Source organism: Canis lupus, chromosome 20 (genome assembly GCF_003254725.2).
Source record: "Canis lupus dingo isolate Sandy chromosome 20, ASM325472v2, whole genome shotgun sequence".
In the NCBI taxonomy this organism is placed as follows: domain Eukaryota; kingdom Metazoa; phylum Chordata; class Mammalia; order Carnivora; family Canidae; genus Canis; species Canis lupus.
The window spans coordinates 43,938,700-43,966,518 of NC_064262.1; the positions used below are offsets into that span (position 1 = coordinate 43,938,700).

At 52.0% G+C, this 27,819-nt stretch overlaps 1 protein-coding gene across 1 annotated transcript in view; it reads left to right on the plus strand.

Annotated features, from left to right (window-relative positions):
* PBX4 (PBX homeobox 4) overlaps window positions 1-19,662 on the plus strand; it is a 36,541-nt gene extending 16,879 nt beyond the window's left edge. The window contains 6 exon segments of the mRNA XM_025458197.3: window positions 12,035-12,282; window positions 12,561-12,751; window positions 13,215-13,350; window positions 16,265-16,421; window positions 16,640-16,746; window positions 19,280-19,662. Of these exon segments, the coding sequence (XP_025313982.3) occupies window positions 12,035-12,282; window positions 12,561-12,751; window positions 13,215-13,350; window positions 16,265-16,421; window positions 16,640-16,746; window positions 19,280-19,372 (932 nt within the window). The 3' untranslated portion in view covers window positions 19,373-19,662.
* Window positions 19,663-27,819: the final 8,157 nt, after the last annotated feature.

Here is a 27,819-nt window from a genome sequence, read left to right on the forward strand (position 1 = left end):
CTAGCCTTGTTCTTGGGCCAGCACAGATGGCTGCCTTTCAGAGGAGTAAATGTAAATAATGGATAACATAAGGGAACACCTTGTTATTTTCTGACCATACTGCTCATTGCCTGGCTAGGAGCTGTCAGGCTTGAGTAATCCAGCAGCTTTTTTACCTTTGTTTTCCTTCCTCATCAGCTAGTTGGGTCTGTTGCAATTGCAAATTCATGATCGGTAGGTCCAGCCTTATGGTTGGGCTTATCCCAACAATTAATTAGCCTTTAGGCCATTATCAATTGTGATTGATCGATTGATTAATTTATATTTTAAGTGGGCTCCCTACCCAACCTGGGGCCTGAACTTATAGCCCCGAGATCAAGAGTCACATGCTCCACTGACTGAGCTAGCACCCCAAGGCTCGGAGTCTGATCAGCCTGTCTCTCCTGTGCAACTGTAGACTAGAGCTGTGGTCCTTCCCATATGCCACCTCTTACCATTTACTTTTATATTTAAATTAATTATAATTAAAGAAGGCATCCTTTAGCCACACTAGTCACATTTCAAGTGCTTAGTAGCCACTTGTGGCTGGTGGCTTTCATTAGCATAAGTCTAGAACAGTGGGAAAGTTTTATTGGATAGATAGATAATTATATATATATATATTTATATATATATATATATATATATTATATATATAAATATATAAATCAGGTATTAGGAAAGAAACCCAATGTCCATGATGACTGAAGAAACCAAAATGTGGTCCACCCGTACAGTGGAGTATTACTCAGCCATGAAAAGGAACAACACACTGACACACACTATAACGGGGATGGACCTTGGAAACTCATGGAGAAAAAAAAAAAAAAAAGAAACTTTATGGAGTGAGAGAAGCCAAACACAAAAGACCACATATTCTATGATTCTATTTATATGAAGTGTCCAGAATAGACAGATAAAGATTAGTGGCTGCCAGAGGCTGAGGGGCAAGGGAACAGGGAGTGACAGCTAACGAGGACAGAGTTTCTTTTGGGGGTGGTGAAAATGTTAGGTAGTGGTGGTGGCTGTACAACCTTATGAATGTACTGAAAAGCACTGAATTATTCACTTTAAATGGGTGGGTTGTATGTCACATGAATTATATCTCAGTAAAGCTGTTATAGAAATAGCTCAGGGCACCTGGCTGGCTTAGTCAGTGGAACATTCCACTCTTGATCTCAGGGTTGTAGGTTTGAGCCCCACATAGGGTGTAGAGATTCCTTAAAACTAATAAAAATCTGGGATGCCTGGTGGCTCAGCGGTTGAGTGTCTGCCTTTGGTTCAAGTCGTGGTCCTGGAGTCCTGGGATCAAGTCCCACCTCGGGCTCCCTGCAGGGAGCCTGCTTCTCCCTCTGCCTATGTCTCTGCCTCTCTCTGTGTCTTTCATAAATAAATAAATAAAATCTTAAAAAAATAATAAAACCTTTTAAAAAGCTCAAGAACTGAGGGCTTTTGGTTGTAAGTATATACCTCCAATAAAGAGTGAGCTAGGAACTTTAAGGCCTTAGTATGTACACAGATTCTTGTAAAGCAGCACTTTCTTGCAGAATCTATTACCCCGTTCAGGTTTTTTCCTACAGTTTGGCCATTGACTAAAATGATCCTGTACTTTTTTTTCTGGTTTGTTTTCTGATTCCCAGCCTTGAATGCCAGCCGCCCAAAGCGCAGGTGTGTCCACAGTGTGGACCATGAGCCAAGCGCTCATGGTATATATCAGTGAACTTGGTCATGGCATGAAAGTGACCTTTTTTTTTTTTTTTTTTTTTTGACAGAAAAATGTTCCTTTGTCTTGTCACTTAGAACTTAACATCAGTTCCTGGAATAATACCTTTTAGGGTGATTAGGACATTGGCTGATCTAAAAGACTGATTCCCAGCCTGGAAAATTGGGTAGGACATGGTTGATGTATATATTACCAGGCTAGTCACCTGTGTGGGATTTGGCAAAATAAAGGTCACACTTTGGACAATGGCACCCAGCTCTGGAAGCTTCTAGGTCTTTCCCCATGGCTCACATGTGGTATGTGTTCAGTTGAAATTAGAGAATTTCTTTGGATGAGAAATGAAATTGTCTAACGTAGACAGAAATCACCTATAAGTGTTGTTTTTTTAGCTATTGCTATTAACTGTTCTCAGAGCCTTATAGGAGAGCATGGACTAATTTTCTAGATCTTTTACCTGGCTGTGTTTTTCATTACAGTGTTTTGCTGTCTTTTCCTTTTGCCTTGTTGTTACGTGCAAGGAAAATAAACCTAAACAAACCGCGTATCATTTTTACTTCATAAAGTAGTTTATTACCAAACTGTGTGTAAGTATACTGAAATGAAAAATAATTTGCATATTTGGTTGAGCACTTTCAGCACTTAGGCTAATTAAGGATTAATTAGAAATTATGGGAATTTGCACAATGTTATTCTCCCTCAGTTTGATGAATATCTAGTGTGCATAGTAGCCATGATTTCAGATGAGTGTTTGTTAGGAATGGTCTCAATAAGGCTCTATAGGACTGAGAATGTTCTGTTTCTTACAATGAGGATTTATCTAGAGTACTGCTTAAATGGACTGACCTAGGGGACATTGCCTCACAGGTAAATGCAGGCAGTTCTCAAGACCAACAGGCTGTATTCAAAAGTGTCCTCACTTAGAGTTAAAAACTCAGGACTCTTATTTCCAGGGAAACAAGAATATAAAAGGACCCTTGGGGGCATCTGGGTGGCTCAGTCAGTTAGGCTTCTGCCTTCAGCTCAGATCATGATCTCAGCGTCCTGAGATTGAACCCTGCTCAGTGAAGAGTCTGCTTCTCCTTCTTCATCTCCCTCTGCTCCTTCCTCACTCGTGTTCTTTCTCTCTCTTGCTCTCTCTCAAATAAATAAAATCTTCAAATAAATAAATAAATTAAGGACACCTGGGTGGCTCAGCGGTCAAGCATCTACCTTGGGCTCAGGGAGTGATCCTGGGGTCTGGGATCAAGTCCCGCATTGGCTCCTTGTGGGGAGCCTGCTTCTCCCTCTACCTGTGCCTCTGCCTCTCTCTGTGTGTCTCTTGTGGATAAATAAATAAAATCTTAAAAAAAAAAAGAAGGATTCTTTCTATCCATGGTCTACTAAGGGTTGTTTTGTTTTGTTTTGTTTGGTTTTAAAGATTTTATTTTTAAGTGATCTCTTCACCCAACATGGGGCTGGAATTTACAATCTTGAGATCAAGAGTTGCAAGCTCCACTGACTGAGCCAGCCAGGCACCCCGGTTTGCTAATGATTTTGATCATTAGTAGGTATTGTTTTAATTGATTTTTTTTTCTTTTTGTAGCTTTTGAGTGATAGTTTTTCTCCTTTAGGTGGTTGAAATTATTTACACTGATAGATTTTCATTTACACTGATTATTTACACTGACAGTTTGACAGCACCTGTATGCAAAAATAAATCCTCTGGGCCATGATTCATATATTTATGCACATACATATATATACATAGATGCTGCTAGCTTCAGGTTGCTGGTCATTTAGTTAGACAGTCATGCATCTTTACACGAGTCAGGCTGGGTCGTGATTTCCTTATGAGCTCCTGTCTTAAGGTCTCTCTATGGTGAGTGTGGTTTTTTCTGGGTCTCTTCCATGAACAGTTTGTTGAAGAAGGAAGCCCCAGTGGTCTTCCTTGAGAGGCTGGTAGCCATAAAATGGCCTGATGATCTTTGGGGAGAGGTTTCTTAGCAGAAGTTCCTATTTCTGGAACATGATTCTGTGAAGCCAGGTGTGTTCCAAGGAGCTGGGGTGATGATAGCAACCAGTGATGGTCTTTAATGAGCAGGTCAGTTTCACACAATGATAATAGAGACAGACGTGCAGCTTCGGGGCTGTGGGTAGAAGTGCCTCTCTTCCTGCCTAATGGCACATCTTCCCTTCCTTGCTGGGAAGGAGTCTCAGAGGGAGGAATAGCTTGGTGCTCCAGGCCAGAGAGAAGCCATATTGGAGTGAGTGGGTGTGGGGAGTTAGCTGAAATGGAGGATGACAGGGAGCTTCTCAGGGCCAGATTCTGAAGGATGTGGCACATTTGGGTTCTCTTGGGAGAGTCGGGCCACCTCCTGCTCTTGCCTCTCACCTTCTTTCAGTGTGTAGGCTCCCAGGGCGTCCTGCTGGTCATCCCACAGACCTGCTCTCCCTCACCTCCATGCCACCTCCTCACACCACCCAGTACCCTCCTGCATGAACAGGTGCCCCTGCATCCATTAGGCCTCTCCCAACCTGTCATATCCATGGCCACTCTGGGTACCTGCCCCAGGTGCTCAGAAACCCCACTCCTGTTCCCATACTACTGCCTTGGCTTCCTGGGCCCGGGAACCTGGTCTTCCTCCTCTGTGCAGACTTGCCTGAACTCCTTCACTCCCAAAATCCAGCATGGCACCCACAGCCTGTGTTTCTGCCGCATTTACTATGTCGCTAGGCATTCTCAAAGTTAGAGGGACCTGCCTCCCCTGTAAATGGGTCTTCTTGTGGAAATGGATCACTCTTCTTTAAAACGCTGTTCTGGTCCTCATTTAGCATCTCTCCATCCCCTTGATGGGAGCTCATAGAGTGAGCCTTTTTACTGCACACAGGGCTTTTCCTCAGTTTCTTGTCTTTAGGACCCAGGAAAATTCCACAGGGTCTTTCCAGGGGACAGCACAATCTCTGCCCCAAGACTGATGACAGTAATGATGCACAGAGAGGCAGGAATCCTGCAAATATAGGGTTTACTCCCCTAGAGGGTTACTTCTGGACTGTTCTTCTGGGACCCCAGAGCTTGGATCTGGGACTGAGGCATCTCAGAGCCATGCCAAAGCTTCTGGCAGTGACCCAGGCTCAGTCTGCTCTGGCCTTAAGAAGGGTTTTGGCTCACTACCACCCAGTACCAGTGTGAAATACAAGCAGGATGAAGTTCTGGGAAAAGAAAAGGGAAAGTAAAGTGGACATACAAAATAATAAGCCTAAAAGTCTCATTAGATTCAACAGACAAAATTACTCCACCACATTGCTATAAAAGTTTCTGCATGTAGCCCTTTGTGTCTGTGTTGGCCTCTCCATGGACAGGTGACAAATCAGACACCACGTTTTAAAGAGCCCTGATCTAGATACAAACTGACCTAGCCAAGCTAAAATCCTCAGTAGTGCACCCACAGAAGAAGGGAGAAGAATCAAGAGGGGGCCCAGAGGAAAGGAGCATTTGAAGGCAGTAATACAGTGGTATTAGCCTACTTGGACCTGCATGCATCCAGGTTCTTCCTCAAATACATGTTAGGCTCCATGACATGCATATTCTGGAGCAGGGGTCAGTCATCAGACCAGCGTTGGTAAAGTTTTATTGAAATACAGCTGCTTATTTGTTTATTCTTGTTTGGAGCTGTTTTAGTGCTAGAACAGTGACTGAGCAGTAGTGACAAGAGACCACATGGCCCACAGAGCACAAAAGAGTTACTCTTGGGTTCTTTACAGTTTACAGATCTTGATAGGAGGGACTCTGCCTCTGGAACCAGAAGCAGGAGAGTGGGTAAGGAATGGCAGTTCCAGAAGGTTAGGTTTGGCAGAGCTATTCCAAGCTGTGGGAGGGAAGAATTTCGATGGGCTGCAGGTGGGGATGCTGGGGGCATTGCTGGGGCACCCAGCCTGTGGCTTGATGGGGTTTTCACAGCAGCAGCAGCTCCTGTACCCAGGAATTAAGGCTCAGAAACTGTCCATTACTAACAACAACTGCCACTGACCAAGACTGGATCAAACCAGTTTCCATGTCAGGTAGGAAGATGCTGATTCTCTAATCTCTGCAACCATTTAGGGGGTGTGCGTAGTTTCCTGGCTCCCCAGGTGAGTGTGGAGTTAGTTTGGGAAACCTCTGGCCTATCAGATGAAATTACCCTGATAAGAAAAGACTCCTGGCGGGATCCCTGAGTGGCGCAGCGGTTTGGCGCCTGCCTTTAGCCCAGGGCGTGATCCTGGAGATCCGGGATCGAATCCCACGTCGGGCTCCCGGTGCATGGAGCCTGCTTCTCCCTCTGCCTGTGTCTCTGCCTCTCTCTCTCTCTGTGTGTGTGTGTGACTATCATAAATAAATAAAAATTAAAAAAAAAGAAAAGAAAAGACTCCTGGGTCACGTGTACATGCTCCATTGGTGTCCCCCTGAGGCAAGGACATAGGGGACACCTAGGGGATGCAACAGAATCAGAAAGAAACCATGAGCCATTGAGACCTTCCCTATAGCTGGAGTCATTTGGGTTTTTTTCTTGAGTCACTGGGTCCAAGTACAGAAGATCATTCATCATATGCCACCTCTTTCCATGTTCCAATATCAGAGGCATTGTGTGAGGGAAGAAACACTCTAACACTCTCACAAAAGATGACCATGGTTGCTGGGATTAGCATTTTGCCAGAATTGGTTGTAGAATTCCCTTATTACCTTTGCTTCTTTGACTGCAAGAGAAGTTGGAGCCGGTGGGAGCTGAACTCGAGCCTGAGAATGAGGACAGGAGCGTTAACCTCAGTGCAGGTCTCAGAGAACCCCACTGGGTCCACCCCAGAGGCCCTGTTCCTGCCAAGATGTAGCAGCAGGAGACGCCGGTCTCCACTGCTCCCTGGGGGCAGCAGCAGCCACTAATTACCCCAAAGCCCTAGCTTGTGCCCCACACTTAGACCGAGCAAAGGATAAAAAAAAACATGGAGAAGTTTTTGGAAGCAGGAAGTCCCCAGGTTTTTCTTCCTAATGATTATTGTCACCCATGACTGCAAAGACACTAATGCTGTCACTTCCAGACTGGTGCTGCGGGTATGGGGATGTGGGGACTGGTGTGACCAGATGAGTGGTGACTGTGGGTGCTCAGCATGTTCTCAAGACTCTGGGGCTCACAACCCTAACCCTGAGGTCCCAACACCAGGCTTGGACTTTCTGTTGTCAAAAAGCTCTTCAGAAAGCAGTTCAGTTGCCACTTCTCACTTGGCCTCAGTGCATCTTTCTATGTTGGGTTCTCTCAGCTTCATCCATCCAGGCAGTGGGTGGTGGAGACTCCACTGTGTGGGTGAGGGGGGCAGGCTTCTGAGGGGAGTAAGGAGAAAGGGAGGTCAGTGTTTTGCTGAGTTCTGCACACTGGCAGGCTCCAGGTCAGGCCTGTTGTGGATCATCCCATCCCTTCGGGTGCTCAGAGCAGCTCCATTCATAGCTGTGAGCTGTGGCCAGCAGGGGGTCACATTTGCAGCCAGGAGGTCAGGCCAATTAGGGGCATCTGAGGTTTCTGGGGGCTCAGCTCATGGGTTAGATTTTCTCCCATGTGGGTATGGGTCCTGCAGATGGCTGTACCCAGCCTCCCACCTCGGCGGAAAGAAGCTGGGACACAGTCTTGCTGCCAAATAGGAACACTCCTGATTGGGCACAGGGACAGGCATGCAGGATGGGGGAAGTCAGGGTGAAGGAGGCTTCCCGTCCAAGCCTTCTGTCTCCCCCAGTAGCCATGTCTTTGTTCCATCAAGGAGAGAAAAATAAAGCAACTTGGGATCATGCTCCTATCTTAATCTACTTGAGGAAGCTTCAACAACAATTTGTTTTCTCATAGTTCTGGAGGGTAGAAGTCCGAGATCAAGGTGCCAGCCTATTGAGCTCCTGCTGAGAGCCATCTCCAGGCTTGCAGACAGCCCCCTTCTTGCCTTGCCCTCACACCCGACTTTGGGGGAATGGAAAGGCTCTCCCTCTTCTTAGAAGGCCGCTGTCCTAGGATGAAGGCCCTCACAACCTCATTCAGTCTTCATCACCCCCTCCAGATACAGTCCCACTGGAATTAGGGCTGCAGCATGTGAACTAGGGGGACTTAGTTCAGTCCATAACATTTCTGTATGATTTCTTTTATTTTTTATTTTTTTGTATGATTTTTTTTAAAAACAAACATAATGTATTGATATTCACAGTTTCCTTTCATTGTTTGATTCATCAGGTGCTCTGTCACCTTTAGTAAATTGGGAACAGAAGGAAATCTGGCAGTTGGCCCCAGGGTGGGGGCTTGGGGGGCTTTATTATAGATTGTACCTCCTCTTCTAAGTGCCTTGAGCAGACAGTGTCCCTGGGCTGAGCTCCTGGTCCCTGAGGCCTCCCAGTTGCCAGCGAGGGCCCTTGAGGGTGCCCAGGAGCACGTCTGAGATGCTCTGGAACAGCCTACCGGAAATGAGCTTGTTGTAATTGATGGCAGTGAGTATCTAATGACCATAATTAGGCCAGTTTCGGTGCCCTGGGAGGACAGACGCTCGGAGCTGAGGGAGAGACAGAGCTACACGCAGGGCAGTTGGGAGAGGGCAAGGCACATTTTGCAAGCATGTAAAGTGACATCCAAACGTGTGCTCTCTGCACAGCCACGTCCACAGCTATAATTGGTGGTGACCTTAGCACGGGGTCGCTTTTTTTTTTTTTAAGTTTTGCTTTTACTCCTATATTAAGGAGTAAAAGCAAATTAATTTTGCAAATTAAGGACATTTGTAAAAATGTAAAAAAAAAAAAAAAAAGACATCCAGTCTTAATAAAGCTTACAGGGTGTGGTAGCTTACCGTAGCAGCACCTCAAGACCTACGCCTGGCTAACACCACAGGGCCTAGGGTATGACGGGCATATTGCCTCCTTATTCATGGACATCTGGGTGGTTTCGGTTTTTCAAAATTACAGACAGTGTAGGGAATGTGTGTCCTATAAATAGGGCATCTGTAGGTGTCAATGTTCCTGTAGGACAAATTCTCAGACCAGGAATTTGGAGATAAAGGATACGTACTTTTTCACTGTTAATCAGCATTTCAAAACTCGCCTCCAAAAATGGCTGTACCATTACATACCTGTAGAGAGATATGAGATATGAGAAAAGACTTGGGTATTCTCTGTAATTTGAGAATTTTCTCTGTAATTTCTCAAACTTTCATTTGAGTGTATTTTTGGTGGGTTTTTTTTTTTTTTTTTTAATCTCCAACACTTGGTGTGGTGTCCAGCTTGTGATGGGCTCCATAGATGCTTGCTGTTGGATAAATAGCACAAGAAAGACTGTCACATGCCTGCAGCAGCCCAGATGCACATATGGGCACACACAGACACACTCACCCTCACATGTGCCCACACCTCTGCGTGTACACACCTGCCTTCACTAAAGCCTCATGTTTCAACCCTGACCACTCCTTTCCCTGATTCAACTGAAGCCATAATGGAAAGTGAAGAGGTAGCCTCTCCAGCCCTGGGCATCAGGGCATGCTGGGGCCTTTCTGGGGAGGGAATGGGTCCCATGTGTCCCTCTTGGCCCACTCCTGATCCCCCTCCCAGACCATAGGCACTCAGGGAACAGCTGCAGAATAAACCTTATGCAGGAGTAGAGTATCTGCTGTGCCATCAAAGGGCCACATACAGGGCCCAGCAGAGGGAAGGTTCACAAAGACATACGTGAGTTTGGAAGGGTGTCAGGAAAGTCCCTGAGTGCCAGGTGTCAGATTCTAGGTCTCAACTGTGGGAGTCAGGGAGTCGTTGACATCTTTGAACAAAAGATTGGCATGATGAACAAGTGTTTGAAGGTAGTCCATTTGCAGGTGTACGTGATGGATGGAGAGAGGGATTTCCTCTGCAGATCATGGAGGGCGTGGGAGGGGTCAACACAGCAGGACCCAGGAATAGTGTTAAGGGAGAAGATGGATGGTCAGTTGATTTCAAGGGAGGTAGATTTGATAGAATTAGAAAACAGTGGAACTTGAACAGGAGGGCGTCCATTATCTACTCTGGGTGAGGAGAGATTAGGGGGACAGGGGCCTGAACCAAGACTAGGCAGTGCAGGTTAACTCTAGAGCAGACTTAGGACCCATCCAGGAGCCCCCAGGAGCTTGCGTCTGCAAGGACCAAATGGGGGATGTGTTTAGCCTCGCAAGTCCCTGTCCTGGTGTCCTGGTAGAGCACCGGAACTAGGTTTCACATCCGCTGCCTCTTGGAGATCAAGGCAGGTTGTGAGAGAATTGGCTCTCCACAGTGGAAGGCCGTGGGGAGCTGGTGGAGAGACAGCTCTCTCCCTCAGCTCTTCCAGAAAGTGCCTGCCTGCGACCCAGGGGGATGGGGTAGGAGGCAAGAGGCCCCACACACGAGGGAGATTCCTACAAGGATAGTTTTTTAGCTTCTTCAGTTATCACAAGTAAATTTGTGACAGAAAAGGTCCATCATTTATACAAGGAAGAGGTGAAGGACAAGCCATACGTAAATATCTCTGAGAGGGCTCCACTCCTTTTTTATTTGAGTGCTGGAGTCAGTTAGTAGCTGATAGTATTAAAGGAGCCTGTTCCCAAGAAAACACTATTTTTTTTTTTAAATAAAGATTTTTGTTTATTTATTCCTGAGAAAGAGAGAGAGAGAGAGAGGCAGAGACACAGGCAGAGGGAGAAGCAGGCTCCCTGTGGGGAGCACTTAGGCTTTCTTGGGGCAGCCTGGGTGGATCAGCAGTTTAGCGCCGCCTTAGCCCAGGGCGTGATCCTGGAGATCCGGGATCGAGTCCCACGTTGGGCTCCCTGCATGGAGCCTGCTTCTCCCTCTGCCTGTGTCTCTGCCTCTCTCTCTCTCTCTCTCTCTCTCTCTCTCCCTCATGAATAAATAAAATCTTAAAAAACAAAACAAAACAAAACTTTCTGCAAAGTCAGATCTAGATGGACACCATCACCTCCTTCCTCACCCCACCCCCCACAATGATCATCCACCCAGTTCTTTCTCTGTAGCTACAGACACTTCTTCAGTCACTGAAGAAGCAAACAAACTTCAGGTCCCACAAGACTGCCCCCCTCGGATCTGAGCCTCACTTTCCTTCTCTGCACTGCCTGGCTCCCACAGTCTCCTGGAGCTTTCTAGTCAGATTCTACTTCGCCAGATCCTGCAGCTGCTTTTGCAGAGATTAATGGCGGTCTCCTAATGACTAAGCCCACGTCTCATCCCATGACTACTTCTGGTTTTTCCTTGACCTACCTGATCATTCTTTTCCATCTCCTCATCTGCCTGTCCCTTGTGTTGGTTTTCCAGCATTCGAGGGGCATGGCCTACTTCTCATAAGTATAGCTATGGGGATAGGTGGGTATATACAGATGTCCCAAGTACCACATGCAGATGACACACAAATACCTGTCTCCCACCCAAACTGGTCAATTCATCCCCAATTCCCAGTAAGCAGCCACCTCACGTCTGTGCTTGGCTGGGTCAGGGACTCAGGCTGGGTCAGCCTTTTCACCTGCCACTCTGCACACTGTGCTTGGGAGAATGTGCCATCCATGGCACTGTCCACATGAACTTAGGAATTGCCTGTCTCTCACACCCATATCTGGTGGTCAGGAATCCTGAGGACTCTCCCTCTGGAGGCCCTGTGGCTGCCCCGTGTCCACCTGAACATCGGCAGCTCTCCCCAAGGCCTCCCTTGCCTGTCTAGCCCTGCCCCTCAGCAGATCACCCTCTCAGCCCAGCTGGAATGCCTTTTCCAGGTTTTAGGGTCAAATGTCTTGTCTCTCTGCTTAAAATGTCTAAGTGGATTAGTTCATCTTTTCTGGTACCCTCTGGATCAAGCTTTTCCTCTCTGACTTTATAGCACCAATTCCCCTCCCCAACACACATAGTCACAACAGATGCACACCACCACAGTATCGCACTGATAGCAGGCTGGCAGTCACATTCATGTCCATGCCTGAGCTGGTATGGGCATCTGGAAATGTGCACTCCCCACCTTCTGGAGGCATGGTTCAGGGCTTCGGGCTTCTCCAGTGCTAGGTGCCACCCCAAACTCGCCCTATCAAGTCCTCCTATATGTGCCCACATGGCTACACTGAATGGTAGCCTGTCTTCACCTCCTGGACTGTGCTCCTATGTGGCACCTGGACCACTTTCAAAGTGAGGAACTCAGTGTTTCTTACAGATGAAAGGAAGCCTTTGTTTCCCCTCAAGTGTTCAGATATGACACCAGTGCTAATAGTCTATTGTGATTGTTTTTGCTCAGCCTCCACTGATTCGGTCCCATCTCTCCTGTCTAGTGTTAGGCATCCATGGCATTCAAGAAGAAGGTCCCTCCAATGCTCAGCTCATGAGGTTGGATAACATGCTGCTGGCTGAGGGTGTATCCAGGCCGGAGAGGCGAGGAAGAGGAGGATCGGCGGCAGCGGCCAACACAGCAACACCAGGTGGCTGTCCAAATGACAATAGCCTTGAGCACTCTGACTACAGGGCCAAGCTGTCCCAGATCCGACAGATTTACCACTCTGAGCTAGAGAAATATGAACAGGTGATCTTTCTGCATGGAAGAGTTTTTATCATGTGAATGCGCATTTGTCAAAGCAAAACATGGAACGCTAACCACCTTTCTTTTGTGGCACAGACCAGAGAGTACATGCACTTGGTCTCACAGCAGAGGTGGCCAATTTTGCTGGAAACCCTTTGCATTCACTTCTTAATAGCCAGCCTGTGTGGGAGCTGCAGGGGGCGGCAGGTGGCTGGTCCCACATGGAGTCCCGAACCCACCGGCTGGGTGGTCACAGGCTGGCATGTATGTTCCCACCCCAGGCTTGCCGTGAGTTTACCACACATGTCACCAACCTTCTCCAGGAGCAAAGCAGGATGAGGCCCGTCTCACCCAAGGAGATTGAGCGCATGGTCGGTGTCATCCACGGCAAGTTCAATGCCATCCAGATGCAGCTGAAGCAGAGCACCTGCGAGGCTGTGATGACCCTGCGTTCACGGTTCCTCGATGCCAGGTCAGGCCCTACGTGCTTCCCGTGACCCTAGGGTTGTCTCTTAAGAAGAACCGAATTGTTGCTGGTTTGGGTTTAAGTTCTGGGGGGTTCCCAGCCTGTCCTGGGGCTCCAGCTGTGACCAGGGGTGCAGCCCTCACACAGCTTCTTGAGAGGCAATCAGAAGTGCTGACTTTGGCACACCTGGGTGGCTCAGTCAGTTAAGCATCTGCCTTCGGCTCTGGTAATTATATCAGGGTCCTGGGATCAAGCACAACATCAGGCTCCTTGTTCAGTGGGTGATCTGCTTTTCCCTCTCCCTCTGCTCCTCCCCCCTGGCTGTGCACGCACTCTCTCTTTCTCTCTCTAATAAATAAAATCTTAATAAAAAAATAAAAGTGCTGACCTCTAGGAAATCACAGACGGGGACACAGGGACGTTATGAGAGGCCGGTGCACATACTGCCTGAGGCTGTCCGTCTTTGCAGGCGCAAGCGGCGGAACTTCAGCAAGCAGGCCACGGAAGTGCTGAATGAGTATTTTTACTCCCATCTGAGCAACCCTTATCCCAGTGAAGAAGCCAAAGAAGAGCTGGCCAGGAAGGGCGGCATCACAGTCTCCCAGGTGATGGGCCTCCCTGAATGTAGGAGGGGGAGAAGCTTGTGTCCAATGAGGAGGACACCCAGGGAAGTTCATTAACTGTATGGACTCGGACAGAGTGTGAAGTCCCTGAGGCAAGCACCAGTGGCACGTGGAGTGTGGCCCTCGTCACACTTGTATCACAAGGATGTTCTGTGTTGCATAAGGAAGGTTAGCATATTAGCATAAGAGAAGAAAGAGAACTTGGAACAAAATTAGGACTTGAAATGATAGACCAGCTCTTGTGCCAAAGAACTGGTTCAGCTATCCTGGGAGAGGCCTGGATGTACACATGCTTGATTGTTTCTCCAGTGGCCCAGAGTGTGTGACCAGGGTTATACAATGTCAGGCAACATCTGGCTCCACACGAGGAGCAGTGGTACAGATTGCAGATGGGACCCGAACAGCCTTGGGAGAGCCTGGTAGCCTGGTCCTCCAGTGTCCTCAGTGGAGCTGGGGGCGAGAGAGGTGGAGCTGAGGGGACAACCCAAGAAACATCTTAGACGGTTTCAAGGTGGGAATGGTGAGGACGGGCAGCTCAGGAGCTCCAATCAGGGTCAGGCTGCACCCCCAGCCCCTGGCAGCAGAGCTGACTGGCGCTAATGCTAGCTCGCTGGATCTTGCCACCAGCTCCAAGGAAGCCCCCTCCTCCAGCTGTACAGTCGGAGGGGCTGAGATTCCAGCCCAATCTGGCTGCCTCCAGAGCCCATGCCCTTAGCCAGAGCTCTCTACCCTGGCCCAGGCCAAGTCCAGGCTGCAACTTCATGATAAGGGGCACACAGGAACCTGTAGGGTCCCACAGGCAGAAGAACCTGCAGGTGTCCTGGTCACATCTGACTTCACTCACCCTGGAACTGCTCTGGCATCCCCAGCACCAAGGCCAGAGCTGAAGGAAGGTGCACACCTCACGAGCTTCAGGGCCACACAGAAGCATGAGGTGTGGCGCTTGCTGGTCACCTTGTGCTGTCTTCTGAAGAACAGCCAGATTCAGTTCAAGGCCCAGAGCCTATGGAAAGCAGATGGGTCTTGGGTCTAGACTTCATCGAACAGAGGGTCAGTTGCAAACAAAAGTTTGAAAAGCACTAGCCACATCCCAGTGACTCCCCCTCTGTGGTAGTGCCCTAAGATGCCCACCCACACACACCAACCAGCAGCAGAATTCTGTGCTGGGAGCCCCTCCCCAGTGTGGTGCATCCACCAGGTCTCAGGACAGCCTGAAGTGGCTAACAGTGGAGGGGAGATTCTGAATTTAAGGTACAGATGTGCAAGCTGTGAGGTTCACCTAAGGAAAAGGTAATGGGGGCACCCTTAGGGCAAGGGGTGTCACAAATAAGGCCACAGACGTTTTCAAGCTAGAATCAGCTGCAGCTGCAGGCTGAGGAGGCCCGAGGGAGAAAGGGGCAGGTTGCTGAGCCACAGATGAGGTGACAGGCAGAACCTCGGCAGCAGCCGCAGCAGGCTCAGCTGGAAGGGCCAGAGGGATTGGGTGGGGGTGGCCAGTGGCTCCAGGCCACACCGGCCGAGAGAATATCTGAGAGCCTGCTTGAGGTGCCCATGTTGAGGTGTTCCCCGTGGAGAGGGTGGACACTGCTCTTCCCCAGCCCCTGGGTCCCCCATCTGTCCAGAACAGGGCCAGCCTCCCACACACAGAAAAGCTTGCTCTCTGCCCTCCTAAAATGCCAGTTAATATGGAAAACTGCTTGCTGCCATTCCTCTGCAAATTCAGTTCCACAAAGACATTCTAGCACATTCCTTGTAGGTGGGAGCCAAGTGCTGCTCTGGCTGCCCTCACACCCCGGGGGCAGGCACAAGGAGACCCGGTGTGAGGGGCAGGGAGCGCACATAAGGGCTTTTTCTTTTCGCGGTTAACATGCAGAGGATAATGTGGAGCACTTGGGTAGGGACATTAAATAAATACATTTTCAAGAGAGAAAAGGTCATCAAAACCCTGCCACCGTCACTCAACTGTTTTTTTTTCTGTTCATTGACCCACACGTATTTCACTGCAGGGCCCCAGGCCTTAGTCTGGGGTATTGAAGTGTTTCCAGTCATGGCTGTCTCCACAGGAAGGTGCTGGTCAGGGGCTGACAGATTCTGCCCCCAGGGGAAATTTTCACTGTCATAACCCTTGGGTGGGGCGCTACTGGCATCTAGTCGGGGGAGATGCTGCTCAGCACCCCACAGCGTCCAGGACAGCCCTGAGGTAGAGAATGACCCCGGGGAGAAGCCCTGGTCAGTCCTGGTGCAGATTTGGAGTCAGCTGGGCTCGGCCCGCTCAGCCCTGGGCTTCTCCACCTGCCGAGCCTGCTTGCTTGTAGATTGGCTGTGACAGCAGCTGCCCCAGCTGCTCCGAGCACTAGACAGGCGCTTAGCTCAGTGTTCAGCTCCTCTCCACTGCCTGCCAGTTCGTCCACCTGTGTCATCCTTTGATAAGTTGTGGATCAATGTGATCTTTCCTTAGACTGAATTCCCAGGAGTGGAGTTACCGGGTCCCCAGGGAGGCGTGTCTCCCTGGGTCTCACTTTCCCTAAAGAACAATCTGGAATCTAATCTGTTCCTGCCCCTGCAGGAAGAGGAACAGTGCTCCTCTTTCCACATGTCAGACATCCTGTTTCCTTCCAGCTCCTTCCCATCCCTGTTCCAGCAGCACGTGGTAGGACAGGCCGGCTCTGGGGTGACCTCCACCCACTGCAGCCATTTCCCTGTGTCCATGGTTCAATCAGTGCCAGCTTCTCCGTCCCAGCCTCTCACCCGGCCCCAGGGCTGCTTGTTGCCACTCAGGGATGTCCCTCCTGGGCAGTGGGAGCACAGGCATCTCAGAGAGAGCCCACCATATGTTCATGTTACCTCATTACTGGGTTAGCTTTTCCAGCGACTTCTTTCTCTGTGGTGTCCACAGGTCTCCAACTGGTTCGGCAACAAAAGAATTCGGTATAAAAAGAACATGGGGAAGTTTCAAGAAGAGGCTACCATTTATACTACTAAAATGGCAGTTGACACCACCAAAGTCGGGGGCCTGAGGAGCCAGGCTAGCTGTCCATCAACACCCAGCTCTGGTGAGTGACTGCCCAGCCCAGGGCCTGTCCTCCACACATAGGCATGCCGCTGAGCTGCGCAGGAAGGGATAAGAGGGGCCGGGGCTGCCAGAGACCTCTGTGGAGCAGATGCCGGCAGGAGCTGCATTCCTGGCTGAGGGGCTAGTAGATCCCACCTGAGGAGCCTCTGTAACTTTTGGAGCTGGAACACTAGTCCTGATACCTCACACCCCTTCTAGGTTCCTCTGATCCCTTCCCACTGACCAGTGCCGGGGATGCACTTATCACCCTACAGACACTGGCCTCTCTCCGCCGTACTCCTGCAGGAGGCAGCTTGCGGTCCCAGGTGAGTCTCAAAGCACAATCCAAGGATGCCCTGGGGTCCCTGCTTCAGTGTTGGGGCAGAGACTCAGAGACAAAGTGGGTAGGGGGTCCTGGGAATGGGCCATCTTGCCAGCTACCTCTCAGCCTCCCCAAGGCTCTCTCAGGAATCCCAGCAATGAAGAAGGGCCCACTGGATACTCAGTCCATTGCCTTGATGACTGCAGGTTGGCTAAGCTGCCTCTGGGACCCGACTCTGTGGGGCCCACTTTGCAAAGACATGTTCCTTTCACTCCCAGCCCCAGGACTCAGGAAGTCACGGTAGCTGCTGAGCTGTTGGGAAGGAGCCCTCCTTCCCAGCGGGCATCTGTACCTGGAGGGGGTGGGAGGGGACAGACAGACAAGGCCCTGACCCTTGGGACTTGGAGCCCTACTAGGCTCAGACCTCCACCACATCAGTGCCTTGGCCTTGGCCTTGGCCTTGTCACCCACCTAGGGCCCAGCTGGGTCAGAGTGAACATCCATTTTGGTGGCTGGGAAAATGAGCCGGGGATCATAAGCATCTCAGACATGCCCTCTGGAACTTTCTCAGGGTGTTGGGCTAGCCAGGATTAGGGGCCCCATCCCTCTCTTGGCCCTGGTGCCTCCCCAGCTCCCTGCTGTCACAAGGGCCTGGCCCACCCACAGGGCCATCCTGAAGAGGCTGTGAGCACAGTTGTGAGGTGTCTTATAGGTTCAAGGCTGTGTGGCATCTGGCAAGGCCTTAGCAGACCTTTTCCTTCACACAAGTGTAGCCTACAGTGCCAGGTGACCCCCACTGATTTACCCCCTAATTGGTACAGGGACTGGATGCCTCCTGGTGCCATTTGGCAGGACCTGGCACAGGGTCCTGCATGTCCTGTCACCACAGTAAACCCTACAGCCCCATAATGAGCACCTGGGCAGAGCGGGGAGCTCTGTGGCTGGCTCAGTGCCTCAGGTGTAGCGGGTGTGAGTATGAGAGTGGGGAGCTGATAGACAAGCTCCGTCCTTACCCCTAGAACCAGCCCAGGAGATCTGGAGTCTCGTGGCTTCCTTGGACCAGGAGGCAGGTCCTATCCACCCAGCAGAGTAAGTGGGAATGTCCTTGGTCTGGTGTGGACGCCCCACCTGTGCTGGGGTGGGTGGGGCACAGATGCTTTTTTAAGAGGGCAGACCCCGAGGGCGGAGGCCACCTGGCCAGAAGCCATGGCCTCCACTCTGTGTGCCCAAGGAACATCTGGGCTGCCCTCTGGCTGCCAGTCCCACACCTGGATACTAGCCTGTCACCTGTCAGTCCTGTGAATGGACCCCCCCTCCCTTCACCACTCATGGCCTCCTTCCTGGAACACAGGCCTGTGGGTGTTCGAGGGCACAGTGACCCCCTGAGGCTGGTGCTCATCCCAGCTGCTGTCAGACTGATGGGCAGGGTGCCCCGTGTCACGGATGAGGCGGCCCCCTCAGGAAGCCAGTGGTCCGCTGATCCAGTCACCTGACACTGGCCTCTGAAGCGCAGGCACTGGGGCAGCACCAGGGGACACGTGGCGAGGAAGGAGCTGTGGTGGGGAGGGGCAGGGGGCAGGGTCTACGGCCTGGTGGGGTCAGATGAGGTAGAGGATGCAGGCAGGAGGCCTCAGCCTGTCAGGGAAAGTGCTAGAGAGAGGAAGGTGAGGAAGAACTTGTGTGATCGCCGCCAACTTAGCAGGGACCCAGCAAGCCCTCAGGGTCACGTGGAGGGTATGACATCTGGGACCACTGGGCTTGGAAGCCGCCCTCCGGGCACATGTCAGGAAGCAGAATGGCCCTGCTCTCGTGGGCTGCAAACAGGACTCACCACAGAGCAGACCACTCGCAAAGAGCCGCTTCCAGTGGTGTTTTCCACTACAGTGGGTGGGGAGATCCCATGGGCAAACATCCCAAGGCTGCGTGTACCTGCTACTGTCCTTGCACGGCAGACACAGTCCCCATGCCTGGGGACCATGGCTGCTACTCTTCTGGCTGCGCAGCCAGACCAGCGTCCAGCCAGGTCCTGAAGCTCCTTCCGGCTCTATCATCAGCTCCAGGCCAGACCAGGCTGCCTCCCGCTCAGAGTGTGGAGAAGCCTCGGCTGCTGGGATCCCTGGGTGGCGCAGCGGTTTGGCGCCTGCCTTTAGCCCAGGGCGCGATCCTGGAGACCCAGGATCGAATCCCACGTCGGGCTCCCGGTGCATGGAGCCTGCTTCTCCCTCTGCCTATGTCTCTGCCTCTCTCTCTCTCTCTCTGTGACTATCATAAATAAATAAAAATTTAAAAAAAAAAAAAAAAAAAGAAGAAGCCTCGGCTGCACCACGATGCCACATCTGTCCTTGACCAGAGCCTCGTCGGGTGGCCAGTGGAGGCCATTCCGGCCGGGGAAGCTCGCCCATGTCAGGGGTCAGGCAGTGAGGCCAGCTGTGACCCAGGAGGGCCCCACAGTCCCTCCGCTGGCTCCTGGCTCCTCTCCTTGTTTCTCGGTTCATCTCAGTTCATGGCCTTCTGACCCCCAGTCTCTGTCTTTACAGGCCAAGAGTGGCTGGCAGGGAGCCGCGCCCCCGGCGTCCACCGCTTCGCCCGCTGGAGACCCCGGCAGCGTCCATTCAGACGCATCTAATTAAGGTTTGGAGTCGACCAGAAAAGCGGACCGGGTGGCCTGCAGTGGTTTGCAGGCACCCGAGTCTTTGCTGCGCGTGCAGCTGATTACCTCAAAGACCCAGAACCGCAGCAGGTGGCAGGCGCCATCCATTGCTTGCCAGCTGGGATCTGAAATGGGCTGAGATGCTGCTCATTTTCTCAATTCAGTTCATTTTTTTAATAGTAATTTTATGATAAGACTGTGAATTAATTGTTTCTTCTAGGACTTGTCACAAATTCTCCCATTAAAATTTTGGACTTATTTTCATGTCAATGTTGGTCATATCAGGTTTGTTTTAGCGACCGCTGGCCGAGCAGGGTGGGTCGGAGTGTGGATCTGGCCGCTCCTGGGGTCCCTCGTGGGTCTGCTCCCCCAGGCGCTGCCTTCCCCGCTCTCTTCTGTTGTTTCCTTCCATATGTTGTGAGCTCCAGATTTTACTGGGGATGGGTTTGATGTTTTTTTTTTTTTCTGTTAACGTAAGTTCTACCATCCTCCAATGACCTGTCAATACACTCCCCGAGCGAGAGCAAGTGAGCGCTGTGTCGGTGCAGCGCTGAGGGCCTCGGCATTAACCCCCCTCATTCCTGGGTGACCTCCCGGCTGCCCCAGTTCCTCCTCTGCTGGCGTCTTCAGATGGGCCCTGCCGCCTCCTCCCACCCTGTCTAGGCCCTGGCCCCTCCTCCCTTCTCCAGAGGCCACCAGTGCCTGCCAGTTCCCAGGCCATCCCACCCAGATGCCCTGTGACAGGCTGTGATGTGTCCCAGCTACATGTCCCTACTTTGAACGCCCTGCTGTTCTCTGCATGGTGCAGCTTGGGAGGGCCACCACCTCCATGGCTGCCAGGATTTTCCTCCAGCCAATGAAGCGCCATGGCAGGAGCCCCTCGGCCTCAGCGCTTGGTGTCTGTCCCTGGCTGCGGCTGCTCAGGTGCCAGCTGGGGACCAACCCAGCACTGCCTGCTGTGGGTATTTCTCCTCACAAGGCTCCATGTGGGTTTTCTGTCGTTTGCATCCATACAGTGGCAGCTGACTCCCTCCCCCTGCCTGAGATGCCTGTCCTCAGATCTGGCCTGTTCTCAGTTCCTGCAGCCTGCCTCCTGGCTCCCCGCAGCCCAGGATTCACTGGCAGACCAGGGCCCTGCTCTAGTGAGATTACATTCCAGAGAAAAAAAGAATAAACATGAGCAGAAGTCTGGGGGTGGGCTCAGGGCCCACCTCCTGGAGAAGGTGCCTTTCTCCCCTTTGAGAAAGAGAGGGAGGCAGTGCTCAAGAGCACAGTGATGGGGGAGGGGCAGAGAGAGGGAGAAGCAGGCTCCCTGCTGAGCAGGAAGCCCAACACCAGGCTCATCCCAGGACCCCAGGATCATGGCCTGAACTGAAGGCAGACACTGAGCCACCCAAGTGCCCCTCCTCTTTCTTTTTAAAATCGTGGCAAGATGGGACTCCTGGATGGCTCGGCTGTTAAGCTCTGCTCAGGGAGTGATCCTGGAGTTCAGGAATCGAGTCCCACCCACATTGGGCTCCCTGAGGGGAACCTGCTTCTCCCTCTACCTATGTCTCTGCCTCTCTCTCTCTCTCTCTCTCTCTGTGTGTCTCTCATGAATAAATATATATTTTTTTATTTTTTTTGAATAAATATATTTTTAAAAAATTGTAGTAAAATATATATATAACATAAAACTTTTCATTTTAACCATTTAAAGACTCCAGTGGCACGGATTACATTCACAATGTGTTGTGAAATCACCACCTCTCTCTAGTCCCAGAACGTTTCCTCCCCCCCCACAAAGGACACCTGGTCCCCACCAGTAGTCACTCCTCACCCCTTCCCCCACCCCTGGCAACCACCACCCTGCTTTCCGTGTCCATGGATTTATCTGTTCCCAACATTTCACATACATGGGATCATATTCTCTGTGGCCTCTTGTGACTGGCTTCGCTCACTGAGCATGAACGTTTTCCAGGTTCGTCGTGTGTCAGGGCTTCATTCCATTTTATGATAATATCTCACCCAGGAAGGTAGGTTTGAGACGAGACCTTAGGGAGGTGAGCCAGGGAGCATGCAGTGTGGGGCGGGTGGGCTGGGTACTGCCCCTGGTGCCCACACAGATGGAAGGGATGAGAGGTGCCCGCCCGAGGGGGGAGCCGGGCTGGTGTGCGCAGTGGGGGCCGCGGGGGCTCAGGTCTTCACAGACCCCCCCCCAGCTGCTGAGCCCAGAGTGGACTGAAGGGGGTGGCGGCCAGAGGGTCCTGTGATCACCGGGAGGAGGGTGGGCAAATGCAGGCAGGGTAGGTAGGGTGGGAGGCACATATCTGACTTGCTGTTGAGTGGGAGTGGGGTGGCCTGAGCCACAGGGAGAGTAGGTAGGATGCCATGGAGGGAAGGTAGCTGGGCTCTGGACCGTCAGGGCTGGGGTGTCTATCACACAGCTGGATGTATTAGTTGTGTTCAGGGGAGAGAAATTTGGGAAGTCCAGAGAGGCCGGAATATGGGACAAAAACCAAGAGAGCATGTCATGGAAGACGGAAGGCTAGATCTCAGGAGCAGGAGCTGCATTAGCATCTATTTTTTTTAAATTTTTATTTATTTATGATAGTCACAGAGAGAGAGAGAGAGAGAGAGGCAGAGACATAGGCAGAGGAGAAGCAGGCTCCATGCACCGGGAGCCCGACGTGGGATTCGATCCCGGGTCTCCAGGATCGCGCCCTGGGCCAAAGGCAGGCGCTAAACCGCTGTGCCACCCAGGGATCCCCGGGCGGTCCACTTCTAGATGCTAATGCAGGGGATCCCTGGGTGGCACAGCGGTTTGGCGCCTGCCTTTGGCCCAGAGCACGATCCTGGAGACCCGGGATCGAATCCCAGGTCGGGCTCCCTGCATGGAGCCTGCTTCTCCCTCTGCCTGTGTCTCTGCCTCTCTCTCTCTCTCTCTCTGTGTGTGACTATCATAAATTTAAAAAAAAAAAATTTAGAAGTGACCGCCCGGCGCAGCCCTGTGGGTTGGGGCGCCGACCACCGACCACCGACCACCGACGGCTTCAAGACAGAATCAGCGACTGGAGCACAGTCGGGCCGGAGGAGATTCCCAGCGGAGAGATGGCCAGGCACCCCGCGACGTGGGAGGCCAACCGGGCAGCAAGCACTGGGCAGGTCTTGGGGTGGGAGAGGGTGGGCTGCGCCCGGACAGGTCGTCTGGGCAACAGGGAGGTGTGACGGGGAGGTGGAGGGTGCGGGCGGGGAAGGCGGGCCCAGGCCCTAGGCCGGCGTTCCCGGGGACGCAGACAAAGCAGCGACTCTCCGGCCGGCGGGCGCAGGAGCCCTCCCCCCACCGCCTGGCCTCCCGCCCACGGGCGCCCTCTGGTGGCCATGGTGTGAATTAGGACCGTGGTTCTCTGGAGCTGGGTCTTTGGGTGGGGGTGGGGGTGTAATTTGAAAGAATATCTTTGCTCAAATTATTTTTTTTAATTTTATTTATTATTTATGATAGTCACACAGAGAGAGAGAGAGAGAGAGAGAGAGGCAAAGACATAGGCAGAGGGAGAAGCAGGCTCCATGCACCGGGAGCCCGACGTGGGATTCGATCCCGGGTCTCCAGGATCGCGCCCTGGGCCAAAGGCAGGCGCCAAACCGCTGCGCCACCCAGGGATCCCTCAAATTATTTTTTTAAAAAGATTTCATTTATTCATGAGAGACAAAGAGAGAGAGAGAGAGGCAGGGTCACAGGCAGAGGGAGAAGCAGGCTCCATGCAGGGAGCCCGACGTGGGACTCGATCCCAGGACTCCAGGATCACGCCCTGGGCCAAAGGCAGACGCTCAACCTCTGAGCCACCCGGGCGTCCCCTTTGCTCAAATTCTGCACATAAAGTCGCACTTTATTAACATTTATTTTATATTGTGCTATTCAAAAACTCCTAGGGACGCCTTAATGGCACAGTCTGTTGAACCTCTGACTCTTGGTCTTGGCCTAGGTCTCGATCTTAGGACCCTGAGATAGAGCTTCGCATAAGACTCCTGGCTCAGCGAGGAGTCCGCTTCAGTTTCTCTCTCCCCCTCTCTGACCCCCCACTCGTGCTCTTTCTCTAAAATAAATAACTCTTTTTTTAAAAAACAACACCTGAAATGTGGCCTCGCAAGAATAATTGAGCCATTAATATTACAAGAATGCAGAGGAGTCATTCAGCACCCCCAGAGGGCCCTGCAAGCAGAATGGGTGCTGATGGGGTCTCCATGAGACAGGTAGGAACGCTGAGGCTCAGAGGCTTCCCAACCTGGTCCCCAGGGCCCCAGTTAGATACTGGCAGAGCCACGGCTGTGATTCTGAAGGCCTCACTACTGGGACTGCTCATCCATTCAGCTGCTCAAGAGGGCAATTTTCTAGAATCTGTGAGTATTAAAAGTGCACACACCTTTTTTCTCATCAATTTCCCATCTAAGAATTTTCTACAGATAAACGTACACAAGTATACAAATATATGTATGCAAGAAAGGCAAAATGAAAGCATTTCTTGCCACATTTCTAACTCCAAAATATTGAAAACAAATATCAGTTGGGGACTGTTTAAATCAGTTGTCTTCCTTCTGCTTCTCTGCTGGCCTGGAGAGAGAATGGGGATCCCACGAGACTGGATGTGACGATGTGGAAGCTGTAGAGAGACTTCCTAGCGGATCCCGTGTCAGTAGATGGTTCTATCATCCCTGCTGATTTCGCCTGGTGCCTGTGTGTATCCACTTCCCACTCACATGTGTGCAGGGATGTGTCCACATGTGACACTAAACCAGCTGAGATGACTCCTGTTCTCTAAATGGCATTGTATTCAGGAAGCATCCTCAAGTCGCCAGCGAGGTAACTCGACTACTTTGGTTTGGGAATCAGACTTTAGAAGCTCCCCTAAGTTGTATGTCCAGGTTCTGTGACCGCTAGTCACTGTACCAGAACTCCTCAGGTACACATTCTAAAGAGCACTGATCTGTCTGAATACTGACCCGTCACTAACTTGTTTCCTAGGACCCAGCGTTTGTAGCACGTGTATTGTGATTTCCCTGGCTTACTTGTGTTTTGCACTGTTGAATTTTGACAGGGTAGTTGCCACTTTATTTGTGCAACACTGCTGTACCTAACTGCAGATTTTTAATTTTTTTAAATTTTTTTAAGATTTATTTATTTATTTATGATAGACATAGGAGAGAGAGAGAGAGAGAGAGAGAGAGGCAGAGACACAGGAGGAGGGAGAAGAAGGCTCCATGCAGGAGCCTGACATGGAATTCGATCCCAGGTCTCCAGGATCAGGCCCTGGGCCGAAGGCGGCGCTAACTGCAGATTTTTTAAAGAAACTTAATCTTTTATGTTCTTAATGAAGTTTATATAAATAAAACTTACAACTAAAAAAATAAAAAAGAGGAGCACCTGGGTGACTCAGTTGCTTAAGCATCTGCCTTTGGCTTAAGGTCATGATCACAGGTCCTGGGATCGAGCCCTGCATCCGGCTCCCTTCTCTGCAGGGAGCCTGCTTCTCTCCTCTCTCTCTCTCTCTCATCTCTCTTCCCCTGCTTGCTTGCTCACTCTCTCTGTCAAATAAATAAATAACATCTTTATTTTAAAAAAAGAAATGGGGGATCTCTGGGTGGCTCAGTAGTTTGGCACCTGCCTTCGGCCGGGGGCACGGTCCTGGGGTCCCGGGATCGGGTGCCCTGTCAGGCTCCATGTGTGGAGCCTGCTTCCCCCTCTGCCTGTGTCTCTGCCTCTCTCTCTTTGTTTCTCGTGAGTGAATGGATGGAATCCTTAAAAAAAAAAAAGAAGAGGGACGCCTGGGTGGCTCAGAGGTTGAGCGTCTGCCTTCAGCCCAGGGCGTGATCCTGGAGTCCCAGGATCGAGTCCCACATTGGGCTCCCTGTGAGGAGTCTGCTTCTCCTTCTGCCTGTGTCTCTGCCTCTCTTTCTCGGTGTCTCTCATGAATAAATAAATAAATAAAATATTTAAAAAAGAAAGAAAGACAAGAGAAAGAAGAAAGAAAGAAGAAAGAGGGATCCCTGGGTGGCGCAGCGGTTTGGCGCCTGCCTTTGGCCCAGGACGCGATCCTGGAGACCCGGGATCGAATCCCACATCGGGCTCCTGGTGCATGGAGCTTGCTTCTCCCTCTGCCTGTCTCTGCCTCTCTCTCTCTCTCTCTGTGTGATGACTATCATAAATAAATAAAAATAAAAAAATTTAAAAAAGAAAGAAAAAGAAAGAAAGAAAGAAGAAAGAAAGAAAGAAAAGAGGGATCCCTGGGTGGCGCAGCGGATTAGCGCCTGCCTTTGGCCCAGGGCGTGATCTTGGAGACCCGGGATCGAATCCCACCTCGGGCTCCCGGTGCATGGAGCCTGCTTCTCCCTCTGCCTGTGTCTCTGCCTCTCTCTCTCTCTGTGACTATCATAAATAAATAAAAGAAAGAAAGAAAAAGAAAGAAAGAAATGGGGTGGAGAGGGGCATCTTATATCCAAATATCTTTGGAAGGAGACACCGGTCACAGCCATGACCTCTAGGGAGGAAGCCAGGGGTCTAGGGGTTGGCAGGGAAGGCCACCTCTTGTTCCTCCTTATACCCTTGGGCAGCCTGCATTTTAACAACCCCAAAGAGGCACAGGAGTTGGAGCCCTTGAAACTCTGACCACACTTCTCAGCCAGCCCTGCTCATGGTCGTCCCACCAGCCTGGGGCTTAGGAGGCGCATGATGAGAGGGAACCCATCAGGCGAGGGAAGCGGAGGCCACAGCACAGAGAGGACAGGAGGGTGAGGGCCAGCCGTCCGGCCGCTGTGTCCCGCCACCCACCACCAGGGGTCGCCGTGGCCCGCAGACCCGGCCGCGAGCGCCGAGCTGGGGGCCTGGAGCCCGGGCCTCCCCCAGGGTCGTGACGCCGCCCCGCCCCCGCAGTGTGGCTGTGCTGCCCCAGGGCCGACCCACCCAAAGGGCCGGGCTCCGGGCAAGAAACGGGACCTCGTTCGCCACTGTTACTATTACTCAACTTGTCTCTTCTCGAAGGGCGTCTCTGTGAAGCGGGAATAGAAAGTAGGGCACTGAGGACAGTGTCCGCGTCGGGGGCGCTCTCAGGTCCGGGCTGTCTTGTCCCCATTCCCCGAGGGGGACACTGAGGAAGACAGGAGGCCGCTCGTCGGACCGGGTGGGCGTCGCTGGGCCGGGGTAAACGTGCACAGGGTGGACTCCTTCTCTCGGCCCGTTCTCCTCGCGGCCGCCAGAGGGCGATCCTACAGCGTGAATCGGATCCCGCCGATTGCCTTACCCCGCCGGCTCTCCCTTCCCTCTCAGCATCCAATCCCCCCTCCATCTCCGCCCCCAGGGCCCCACAAGGTCTGTCTTTGACGTTCTCTCTCCCTGCGCCAGCCTCCTCACCGCCCCTCCCAGAACGCCTTCCCACCCCAGGGCCTTTGCACTGATCGCCTGGCTAACGGCTGCACTGCTGCGGAGGCTCTCCTCAGCTCCCAGCCCCACTCCCCCCAGCCCTTCCAGGCGCTGCCCTCTGAGTCCCTGCTCCCTACTGACCCCCAGGTGAGCCAGCATCCTGGGACTTCAGCTGCGATGCTGGGGCATTGTCCCGCCTGGCACCTCCTTCTCGTCTGGGGTAGAGATGGGGCGATTCCAGCAGTTGCCGGGGCTGGGGGCAATTGCCCTGAAATCATGGGGAGGAGAGTGGCTGTGTGTCCCTAGAGACAAGGCTGCCCCTCTCTGGCCTCACCCTTAGGCCAGCCTGGTGGATGGGGCAGTCCTGGGGAGGGCTGAGAGGTGAGAGCGGGGTGTGTTGGGGGGTCTCTGACCTCAGTCACCTCACGTTGGTCCTAGGTCGAAGTTTCCCGCAGCTTCTGGTTTAATTTCTTGATCTCTCCTGGGCTGGGGCAGAGTTAGGGGACCCACAGGTGCTTGGTCTCTGTCCACCTAGACCCCGCCCCTCACTGACCCCCCCCCCCCCACTCAGGGACCTGGGCTCTGCCGGCTCCGCTCGTCTCCCCCATTCCTGACCCTGAGTCTAGCCGCTCTGCGCAGGCGGTGTCATCTACCTGGGGTGTTGGGCCGCACCCCCATCCTGGCCCCGCCCCTTCTCTCCCTGAAGCTCCTCCCCTGACGCGTGCTGCTCCAGGCCCCAGGCCTTCTCCATCCCCAGGGAAGCCTAGAAGGTCACCTGGGACAGAGGGGAGGGTCAGAGATTGAGGTTCTGGCCGCTGCTGCCCTGTGACCTGAGAGGGGGTCAGAAGGGCCCGGGCCAAACCCCTTTCAGGTTTCCCTTCCTCCCTCCCTGCACCCCAGTCTCCCACCTCCAAGAATGGCCACAACCCCCCAGGGCCACTAAGGGTGTGATCCTTGAAATAGGGGGCTTGAAGGCTCCCCAACTGGGAATTCAGAGGCTCCCCATGTGCAAGCCCTAAGTGAAACTTCCAGATCCC